Source organism: Sorex fumeus, unplaced genomic scaffold (genome assembly GCF_029834395.1).
Source record: "Sorex fumeus unplaced genomic scaffold, SorFum_2.1 ptg000039l, whole genome shotgun sequence".
NCBI lineage: Eukaryota > Metazoa > Chordata > Mammalia > Eulipotyphla > Soricidae > Sorex > Sorex fumeus.
The window spans coordinates 12,160,075-12,171,793 of NW_026606096.1; the positions used below are offsets into that span (position 1 = coordinate 12,160,075).

The window sequence follows — 11,719 nt, forward strand, 5'->3', positions numbered from 1 at the left end:
TGCATGCAAGGCAAACGTCCTACCACTGTGCTATCACTCCAGCCCATAACACCCAAAATGAGAGAGAGAGAGAAAGAGGGAATTTGTCTGCTACAGAGGCAGGGGTTGGGAAGGGGTGGGAATGGCAGGAGGGACACTGGGAACATTGGTGGTGGAGAATGGCACTGGTGGAGGGATGGGTACTAGAACACTGTTTGATAGAAACGTAATCACGAAAATTTGTAAGTCTGTATCTCACATTGATTCATTAAAATAAAAAATTAAATTAAAAAATAAATTGGTTAATCCTGTTTTTGGAAACCAAGTGAAATGCAGAAACACACAATAAAGATAAACTGGATAATGATGAAATTTGCTTAGACAGCGGCAGCAGCGGGGGTAGGCATGGGCTCGCAGCGTGGCCCGCATGGACTGGCGAGAGTAGGAGGAGTGGGGCCCCAGCCTGGGGCTCCTGGGGTGTCCAGCTGGAGCGACGGGGGCCGGCATCAGAGGCTGGAGCATCAGCAGGAACTATGTGGATCCGCGTGTGTACCCTGGACAGGAAGGAGACACGCAACGTGGACTCTCTGTCCAAGCTGACCAAAGTCAAACAGCTGAGACATAAGGACGGGAAGGAGCTGGGGCTGTACAAGGTGAACGAGTAAGTGGATGCCCGGGACACCAACACGGGTGCCTGGTTCGAGGCTCAAGTAGTCCAGGTGACCAAGAGAGGACTGTCGCCAGATGATCCCTGCAGCTCCACTGCTCTCCCAGGTGAGGAATTGTGTGGTGCCCGGGGCCCGCGCCGGACACATCCTCCAGTGGCAGGAGCTGGAGGTGCATCAGACGGTCATGCTCAGCTACAACCCCGACAACCCCAAGGTGCAGGGCTTCTGGTACGACGCTCAGATTGTGCGCAAGAGGGAGACGGCAGACTCAGCGCGAGTTCCTTCCCAATGTCATGATCAGGGGCGATTCTCTCAACGACTGTCGCATCATTTTCATGGATGAGGTTGTTAAGATCGAGCGCCCGGGTGAGGGGAGCCCAGTAGTAGAGAATCTCATCAGACGCAAGAGCAGGCCTTCCTGCAAACAGTGTAAGGATGACAAGAACAAGCCGTGCTGCCTGTGCGCCTGCCACCTGTGCAGGGACAAGCAGGACTCCGACAAGCAGCTCATGTGCAACGAGTGCAACATGGCTTTCCAACCTCTACTCTCTCCAGCCCTCCCCTCAGCAGCATCCCTGACGAAGATGAGAGGTACTGTTCCGAGTGCCGCAATGAACCCAGCGAGGTGGTGCTGGCCAGAGAAAAGTTGAAAGAGAGCAAGAAGAAGGTGAAAATGGCCTCAGCCACGTCCTCGTCCAGGCAGGACTGGGGCAAGGGCATGGCCTGCGTGGAGTGTACATGGGAATGCACTATTGTCCCCTCCAATCACTACGGACCCAATCCGAGGATCCTTGTGGGCACCATGTGGAGGTTCCGAGTGCAGGTCAGCGAGTTGGGAGTCCACCGGCTGCACGTGGTGGGCATTCACGGCTGGAGCAATGCTGCCACCCACTCCTTGGTCCTGGCTGGGGGTTATGAGGACGATGTGGACCACGGGAACTTCCTTATGTAGGGCAGCAGTGGCTGGGACCTCTCCCAGAACAAGCGGACAGCCGAGCAATCCTGTGACTAACAGCTCACCAATAACAACAGGGAACTGCTCCGCACCCATCAATGACCCCAAGGTTGCCCAGGCCAAGGACTGGTTGTCGGGTAAGCCAGTGCGCAACGTGAAGGGGGGGAAAGTACAGCAAGTACACCCCGGCCAAGGGCAATCAGTACGATGGCATCTATAAGGTGGTGAGGTACTGGCCTGAGAAGGGGAAGTCCAGCTTCCTGGTGTGGCGCCACTTCCTGCGGAGGGACGAGGAGGAACCTGGGCCCTGGACCAAGGAAGGGAAGGACTGGATGAAGAAGCTGGGGCTGACCACACAGCACCCTGAAACTTACCTAGAAGCCCTATCCCGGAAGCAGAAGAAGGAAAACGGCCTGAAGGCGACCGACAAGGAGGCCGGGGAGGAGTCCGAGGAGGAGGACCAGAGCAATGCCAAACTGTGGGCTAACATCCAGGGCTTGCTGCAGGACGGCACATTCCAGCTGTTCCTGAGTAAGGTGGAGGAGACATTCCAGTGCATCTGCTGTCAGGAACTGGTGTTCCGGCCCATCACCACTGTGTGCCAGCACAACGTCTGCAAGAACTGTTTGGACCACTCCTTTGGGGCTCAGGTGTTCAACTGCCCGGCCTGCCGATGCGATCTGAACCACCGCTACTCCATGCAGATGAACCAGGCGCTGCAGGCGGTGCTCAACCATCTCTTCCCTGGTCACGGCAGCAGCCAGTGATCCTCCTTCTCCTCCTCCTCTTCCTCCTCCTGGCACTTGGCCAGGGGAGGCGCCTGAGACATCAATTTTAGTGGCTTAAGAAAAAAATGTGTTGTTCCCCCCCCCCCCACCCTCCTTGAAACGTTCTTATTTGTCTGGCTGGGTTTTTTGTTGGCTTCCTAATGCCCCCTGCCCTCCACCCCACCCCCAATCTTATTTCCTTCTTCCCTCCCGGCTCATCTGTAAATTTTTAGGAATTGAAATGGAAAGAAAGAAAAGTTGAACCTCCAAATCCCCTAACCCGCACCATCCGAGACACAACCTTCCTTTCAGCAGATAAAAACAAAATGCCCCTGCAGGCTTATTATTTCTGAGGTCAGAATTAGGAGGGAAAAACTTAATGTGGATTCAGCCAGGGGTCTATGCCTTTGAGGGCAAGTTCAAAGCCTCCACCTTCCCCTCCCCAGGGGGGCCTAACCAGTCCAAGAGCCACCCCCTCCCACAGTGTGAGCGGAAGGCATCTGCCCTGGGCATCACCACTTATGACTGTCTCTGATCAGACTGGATGGGCCAGGTGGGTGGCCAGCAGGGGAGGCAGGGGGGGGGAGGGGGTGTCCCTTTGGCCAGAAGTTGTGGGAAGAAGAGAAAAAATCCAGTTTGGCCCAGTGTAGACGAGAGGGCCTACACTCCACACTGCCTCTGCTTCACGAGCCTTTCCCCAAGCTGGGAGAGTGGGAGGCCCCCCACTCCAGAACCACCTCTTTTAGACCCTTCTCCACGCAGGCCACCCCACAGTGTCCCCTGCTCCACCCCCAACACTGGAAGCCACGTTCAAGTGCCTGTGGCTCAGTCTGTCTCTGAAAGCACAAGGGCTTCTCTTAGCACCACACTATTGGCACAGCCAGCCACTTCAGAAAACTGGTCAACCCGCATTCCCCTGTGCCAAGAGCTTGTCTAGAGCCGGTCTTGGTTCAATAAGAGGATTGAATTTCAACAATATATATATATATATTTGTTAATAAATGAACACTTTGGCTAAATAATTTTTTGTGTGTGGTTATTGTATATGTTATTGAGAAACCTATATAACTTAGGTTGGCTTTATTGTTGTGTGTGTGGTTTTTTTTTTTAATTTTTGGCTATTTTGTATTTGGGGGATGGATTTTTTTTCCCTAACCTTATCAAAGTTTGCAGCTTATACCTCAACAGAATAGAAATATTTTAAATCATTAACCACTGCAGACAAACTGGAAAAATAATGGTTTCCTAAAAGTTTGAGGGTTTCTTTCTTCCTTCCTTCCTTCCTTCCTTTCTTTCTTTCTTTCTTTCTTTCTTTCTTTCTTTCTTTCTTTTTGTGGAGCGATAGCACAGTGGGTAGGGCGTTTGCCTTGCACACGGCCCACCCGGCCGACCTGAGTTTCATTCCTCCACCCCTCTCAAAGAGTCTGGCATGCTACCGAGAGTACCTTGCCCTCACGGCAAAGCCTGGCAAGCTACCTGTGACGTATTCAATATGCCAAACACAGTAACAACAAATCTCATGATGGAAACGTTACTGGGACCGCTTGAGCAAATGGATGAACAATGGGAGGATAGTGCTACAGTGCTAATCTGTTAGGAAGAAACAAAATCCCCTGTAGGCTTTTTGTAAAAAGTTCAATATTTTTTGTCCAGATTTTAGATTTCTCAGAATAAATGACTTTTGCAGATTTTTTTTAAAGAAATTTACTTAGACAGTTGTTTCACACTGGTTGAAAACTTAGAACAGTTAGAAAAATAATGATATCTTTGACTCCTCTAGAAACACTTAAGAGTAATTTATTTGATTATTTTCTTGTTCAGTGGCCATACCCAACAGTGCCCAGATCTTCCTCTTGACTTTAGGTATCACTCCTGGTGGTGCTCAGGAGACCATCTGCAGGGCTGGGCATCTAACCAGGGCTGACCGACCACATGCAAGGAAAGAGCCTTAGCCTCGGTCCTATGTCTCTGGAAAGTTTTGTTGCCTTTTTTGCCAATTCAGTTGCTTTTGCTAGTCACATTTCTTATGAGTAATATCATTTAGTAATTACCTTTCAATTCCTCTCCAAGAATGTGATCATCTCAAGAGCCAACCATTTTATCTCAAAGGTACACAATCTCTTTTAAGTGGAAAAGTAAATTTGATGGATTATAATAGTTTTGTAACCAGTCGCCTGTATCTTACTTCCCACCATCATGTGTGAATACACTGTTTTACATAGTAATCCAATAAAGATGACTATCCTGTTTTTTTTTTAAATATTATTTTAAAAAAATTGATAGAGTAGGTAAGGCACAACCAAGTATGGTCAAAAATATAAATAAAATGTGTTTTTGGGGACCACACTTTGTTATGTTCAGAGGTCACTTGAACCCTAGCCTTTCTTATACAAAGTATGCTTCACATGTTTTCAGTCTATTTGGCTCTCTCTGCAGACCTTGATTAATTTTTGTTTCAATTAAGACACTATTGGGGCTGGAGGGGGGGTGGGGCTGGCAGGAAGATAGTTCAGCCAGTGGGTTTTTGCCTTGCATGTGATTGACTCAGGTTCAATCGCAGCATCCCAGTTTATGGTCTTCACAAGCACCACCAGAAATAATTCCTGAGTTCAGAGCCAGGAGTAACCTTTGAGCATCTCCTGATGTGATCGAAAAGTCAAAAAAAAAAATAGGAAGGTAGGACGGAGGGAAGGATGGAAGGAAGGAAGGAAGGAAGGAAGGAAGGAAGGAAGGAAGGAAGGAAGGAAGGAAGGAAAGAAGGGAGGGAGGGAGGGAGGGAGGGAGGGAGGAAGGAAGGAAGGAAGGAAGGAAGGAGAGAGTAAGAAAGGAAGGAAGGAAGGAAGGAAAGAAAGAAAGAAAGAAAGAAAGAAAGAAAGAAAGAAAGAAAGAAAGAAAGAAAGGAATAAAAAATGAAATAGGGTTGAAGCTATGAATCAGTTAATGCTTCAGTGTTGAACAAAGGAAAAGAACTCAGTAAGTGAACAAAGGAACATCTTCCACTTTCTTTTTAGGCTAAAAGGATTAGTGACACTGAAAGGATTAAGTGAGGATTAAGGTGCAAAGTCACCCTCACGATCATGATCATCCTGTTGTTCGTCAATTTCCAAGAGCAGGCACCAGTAATGTCTCCTTCTTCCTAGCCCTGAGATTTTAAAAGAGCCATTTCAATGCTCTTTCAGGATTAGGAGAATGAGACCCATCATTGTTACTGGTATAAAGCTGATAAAATTGTTCAAGAGGCCAGATGTGGCATTTGTGCTCTGGCCAAGCCTCACCACCAGGTCGAAGCTATTTAAAGATTTGAAAAAAAAAAAAGAGAGAGAGACCATATCATTTTGAGAAGCTGGCAGAAAGCATCATAATAATATGTTCCTAAGGGAAACAAATGCTAATAGGACCTGCAGTCTATACAAGCCCAGGTGTTATGTGGCTTTTTCATTTGTCACTTCAAATCATTCCTTATCTCTTGACTTTTTTTTGTTTTTTGGTGGTGGTGGCTGTGTTGATTTGGCCCCTGTGACAGTCGAAATTCTAGTATTTAAAATTTTTATAAGCAAAATAAGTTTCATTTAGGAATGACGCCACAGGAGAGAGTGGGCCAGAGATAGAATCAAAATAGAGACAGAGAGGAAAACCCCATGAAATTATGTACCCAGAGCTGGGATGCACACTGGCAACTTCAGAATTGTGTGTGCAGGCCTTTGACCTGGGAAGCTGGTCACAGAGGCCTTTTCCAGATGTGAAATTTTAGTTAAGATTTTTTTTTTAATTTTAAATGACAGGTGATTATAATTTTTGAATGATCTCTTATTTCAAAGGTCATCAAGAGTAATGTTTTCGCTTGAATCTGGAGACAGCAGGGGTTAAATTTTGGCTTCAAATCCTTGTGCAGTGGTTATTTAAGCAGGTTATTTCATCTTTGCATTTCATTCCTTTCCATTTTCCACAAAATGAGTTAGTCTTTAACTCATTAGTTAGCTACCAAAAGGTGCAAAGTGTTTTCTGTAAATAACCCTTTAGCCCCAGGCCAGTCCAGCTCATGTTACTTGGAGGCGGAGTCATCGCTCTTTCCTGGGATTGCTCACAGTAGCTCGAAGACCTGCCCAGTGGAGATCCACCCAGTGGAGGAGACCCACCCAGTGGAGACCCACCCAGTGGCCTATAGATGAGCTGGCCAGCTCAGTGTCCATGCACTGCTGCCAGGCTGCCCTCACAGAGTATCCAGGTGATCTGCTGCAGACTGACCACAGAGGAATTCAAGACCTTTACAACTGGCCACCCAGGTAAGCAGGGAAATGATGTGGGATGTGGGGAGGCAGAACTCTGAAGGGACACAGATTCTGGAGATTTCTGGCCCTGCAGAGACAGAGGTCTGCACCTGCAAAGGAAATGCAGCCTCTGTTTAGATTACTGGGAAAGACTTTCTGTTCGTTACGAATCCCAGTTTCTCCAGAGGCTTTGTTTCCTCATCACACAAATCCTTGCTAAATACAGATAGCAATTTGCAGCCTGACCTAGATCAGAAATAGTGGGGTTATGTGATGAGTGGGGGTGTTGAGTTGCAGATGGGGCACAGTGATTAGTACCTGCCATATGACAAATCACCTGAAGGGGCTGGTCTGAAGCCAGAAACTTCTTCTATAACTATATAAATATATTATATGTATATGCTATACACACACACACATCACACACATATATAGCACTGTAGCACTGTCCTCCCGTTGTTCGATTTGCTCTAGCTGGCACCAGTAACTTCTCCATTGTGAGACTTGTTACTGTTTTTGGCATATTGAATACACCACGGGGAGCTTGCCAGGCTTTGCCATGTGGGCGGGATACTTTCAGTAGTTTACTGGGCTCTCTGAGAAGGGTGCCCTACCTGCTGTGCTATCGCTCCAGCCATTTCTTAAAAATTTTTTTATTAGTGAAACACCATGAGGTACAGTTATAGACTTATAAATTTTTGTGCTTGGGTTTCAGTTATACAATGATCAAGTACCCATCCCTCCACCAGTGCCCATCCTCCACCACCACAGGTCCCAGCATCCCTTCCACCCCCCATCCCCCCCTCCCCCGGTCCTACCCTGCCTCTGTGGCAGGGCATTCCCCCTTGTTCTCTCTCTCTTCTTTTGGGTACTGTGTTTTGCAAGAGAGGCATTGAGTGACAATCATGTTTGGTCTATAGACTACTTTTAGCATGCTTCTCCCACCCTGGGAGGGTCCTCACAACACCCTTTATTTGGTGCTCTCTTCTCTATCTGAGCTTCCTTTTCCCCTAGCACATGTGGCTGGCCTTCAAGTCATGGAGCAAAATTTCTGGTACTAATCTCAGCCATTCCTGGGTGTTAGTCTCCCGTTTTGTTGCTTTATATTCCCCAGATGAATGCAATCTTTCTGTGTCTATCCCGCTCTTTCTGACTCATTTCACTTAACATGATACTTTCCATGTAGTACCACTTGTATGTAAATTTCATAACTTCATCTTTTCTAACAGCTACATAGTACTCCATTGTGTAAATGTACCAAAGTTTCTTTAACCAGTCATCTGTTCTCGGGCACTCAGTTTTTTTCCAGATTCTTGCTATTGTAAAGAGTGCTGCAATGAACAAACAATTGCAGATGTCACTTCGACTATACCTTCTTGCCTCTCTGGCATATATTCCCAGGAGTGCTATAGCTGGGTCAAATGGGAGATCAAATTCTAATTTTTTTGAGAATCATCCATACTGTTTTCCAAAAGGGTTGGACCAGCCGGAATTCCCACCAGCAGTGAAGGAGGGTCCCTTTCTCGTCACATCCGCGCCAGCACCAGTTGCTTTTGTTCTTGTGAATGTGGTCCAGTCTCTGTGGTATGAAATGATATCTCATTGTTGTTTTGATCTGCATCTCTCTGATGATTAGTGATGTAGAGCATTTTCTCATGTGCCTTTTTGACATTCGGATTTCTTCTTTGAGAAAGTTTCTGTTCATTTCGTCGCCCCATTTTTTGATGGGGTTGGGTGATTTCTTCTTGTGGAGTTCAACCAGTACCTTGTATATCCTTGATATCAACCCCTTGTCGGATGTGTATTTGGTGAATATCCTTTCCCATTCTGTAGGCTGTCTTTGTATTTTGGTCACTGTTTTTTTTGAGGTGCAGAAGCTTCTTAGTTTAAGATAGTCCCATTTGTCTATCTCTGTTTTCACTTGTTCGGCCAGTGGCGTGACATCTTTGAAGATACCATTAGCTTCAATATCATGGAGGGTTTTGCCAACTTTGTCTTCAATAAACGTTATGGATTCCTGTCTGATGTTAAGGTCATAAATCCATTTCGATCTTACTTTTGTGCATGACATTAGGCAGAGATCTGAGCCCACTTTTTTGCATGTAGCCATCCAGGTTTGCCAGCACAATTTATTAAAGAGGCTTTCCCTGTCCCATTTCACTTTTCTTGCCCCCTTATCGAAGATTAGATGATTATATGTTTAAAGGAGGACTAGAAAGCAAGTAGGGGGTTAAGGTACTTTTCTTATTATTTCCCATCCTTGATTTAATCCAAAGCATCACATCACATATTTTTCCTAAACCAACAGCCAGGAGTGATCCCTAAACACTAGTTTCCTACTTACGTACATACGACCCTTATAATGAGCATCAAGGTCCTACACCATTGTCCCAAAAAGTGATTGTTCACAATCAGAGTGAGCTGGACCTCCATATTATGCATTCATTCCTCATAAACTCTGACATCAGTCCTCCTCCCTGACTTTCCAGGCTCTTGTTTGGGGGAAACTTTTTATAACTGTCTCAGCATGAATTGCTTGATAGTAGAAGTTCTATTAGAATGTCCACATCCACTTGACTTAGTCTGGTGAGGATAAGAATAGAAATATATCCATTTCTTTTAGATTCTTTAGTTCAGTGAATTAAAGTTGTTTATAATAATCTCATTTGATATTTCCAAAGGTGTCTGTTATAACTTCTTTCATTTTTGATCATTTCTGATGGATCTGTTTTCTTTGTGAGAAAAAGACCCCTTTTTAGAAAAGGGCTCGACGATCCCTTTTTTGTTTTTGTTTGGTCACCACATCTGGCTGTGCTCAAGGCTTGCTCCTAACCCTTTGCTCAGGGATCACAATTTGTGGCACACTGTATGGAATGTGGGGACTGGGGGGAGTGGGGGCGGGCAGGGACCAGAGGGGAAGAACCTGAGAAATCCTATACTATGATAATTGATGTTTTAATATTTTAGTCACAATCACTGTCACTGTCCTCCCATTCATCAATTTGCTCAAGCGGGCCCAGTAATGTTTCCATCGTGAGACTTGTTGTTACTGTGTTTGGCATATTGAATACGTCATGGGTAGCTTGCCAGGCTTTGCCGTATGGGTGAGATACTCTTGGTAGCTTGCCAGGCTCTCCAAGAGGGGTGGAGGAGTCACAATATAATAATGTAATCATAAATATGAAAAGTATTAATGTTATATTACATGTGCTTAATTTTTGTGTCAGAATTATGTATAAATTGGGATCAGGAAACTGTATATATTTTATTACTGACATACATGCTATTTATCGCCTTTTTTTTTTCTCCTTGATAGTTTCTGTTGAAGTGATCAGATCGTCTGTGGCCATCACCCTGAATCTCGTCTGAAGTGATCAGACCGCCTCACTTGTTGATCTCATAGCTGTTTCCTATCAAGGAGAATTAACTGGTCAAGATAATTTGAGCAACAGGAATCCGGAGACTGTGGTCAGTGATTACCTGGACCTGATTACACTTAGCATCTGCTTCAGTGGCTGAAGAAAAGGAAGCAGAAATAAGCTTGTGACCTTAGAGCTTGGGAACCTGGAAAGATTTCAGGTCCCCAAGAGTGAAAGTTAAGGAAGTGTCTGTTTCTCAACCTTCAGAGTGACTGGAAAACCAGGACTTTCTGAACGGCATTTCCTCAGACAAACCCCACCCACAGCAATGGCCTTTGCATCCTCCCTAACTGAGCTCCCGAAACAGGCCACTTGCCCCCTCTGCTTGGATTACCTGAGAGATGCAGTCACCCTTGACTGTGGGCACAACTTCTGTGACTCTTGTATCCAAGAGCGTTGGGATCATCTACAGGACGTCTTCCTTTGTCCAGTCTGCTTTCACCACTGCCCTGGTGGAAACACCAAAAGGAATGCCCAATTGTCTCACATTATTGATGCCAGTAAGCAGCTTCCCAATGGAAGTAGTAAGAGGAAACAGCAGGAAGAGGAACCCATCTGCGAGAAGCACAATGAAGTCTTAGACCTGTTCTGTGAGGAGGACTCTGAGCTATTGTGTCCCCAGTGCAGGACCTCTTCTGACCATCAGGGTCACCACCTGATGCCCACTGGGAGAGCCATAGTGCATCAAAGAAAGAAGCTCAAAACGTATGTGGAACTTCTGAAGAAACAGATCTCCGATGCGGAAATGGCATATGAAAATCAACTTTCAGAATGTACAGATGCAAGGTTTAAGATAGAAAATCGCAAGGGAGAATTACGCCATGAACTTGAGAAATTTAAGTATATCTTGAAAAAGGAGGAGATTGCAATGGCCGCCGCTTTGCTTACTTCAGAGGTCATTATGGAAGATAAGCTAACTCAAAACAAAAGTTGTATTTCAAACCATATGAAAACCCTGAAAAATCGTCTGTATGAAATAACAAAGAAGTGTTTGCAGGCCGACCAGAAATTTTTAAGAAGCATTAAAAGTACTGAGAGTGAGTATGCAGACCTGCCATCCTCGAGGGTCTTGACATGTGAGATCGAGAGAGACAGTTTCATTCTCCCTCCTCATTATTTTGGTCTACAGAAAATGGTCAGCACTTTTCAGGAAAATTTGACACTAGACGTTGAAACTGCCCATCCAAAACTTATTATTTCCAATGACAGAAAAAGGGTAGCATTTGGAATAAGACCAACAAACATTGTAGACAATTTTCAGAACAGGATTCCTTTCCCAGCTGTGCTGTGTTGTGAGTACTTTAATGAAGGCAGACATTTTTGGCAGGTAGAAGTCAAAGGTACTGGTGAATTTTCCCTAGGAGTGTGTAAAGAAATCTTCCGTGAAAGTATTCCGATGTCATCAATCTCTGACAATGACTTCTGGCAGTTTAATCAGACCTTGAGGCCCATCTGGAATACTAGGGACATTGAACAAGGAGAACAAAGTAGAAGATTTGGTGTGTTTCTGGATTATGAATTGGGAGAACTTTCCTTTTATAATTTGAAGAGCAAGTTGTTCTTGCGTAAGATTACTGGTACATTCCCAGAAAGAGTGATACCATTTTTTTCGTTTGGATCTTCCTCAGATTCTCTTATGATCAGTATAGTTACGGAGCAATGA

The 11,719-nt window shown here is 45.3% G+C and overlaps 1 protein-coding gene and 1 pseudogene across 1 annotated transcript; both read left to right on the forward strand.

Annotated features, from left to right (window-relative positions):
- The first annotated feature begins 512 nt into the window (after window positions 1-512).
- On the forward strand, window positions 513-2,369 carry LOC130028101 (E3 ubiquitin-protein ligase UHRF1-like; annotated as a pseudogene).
- A 7,955-nt stretch (window positions 2,370-10,324) lies between these two features.
- LOC130028102 (tripartite motif-containing protein 75-like) lies at window positions 10,325-11,719 on the forward strand. The gene has a single exon (XM_056118829.1). The coding sequence runs from the start codon at window positions 10,325-10,327 to the stop codon at window positions 11,717-11,719; it is 1,395 nt and encodes a 464-aa protein (XP_055974804.1).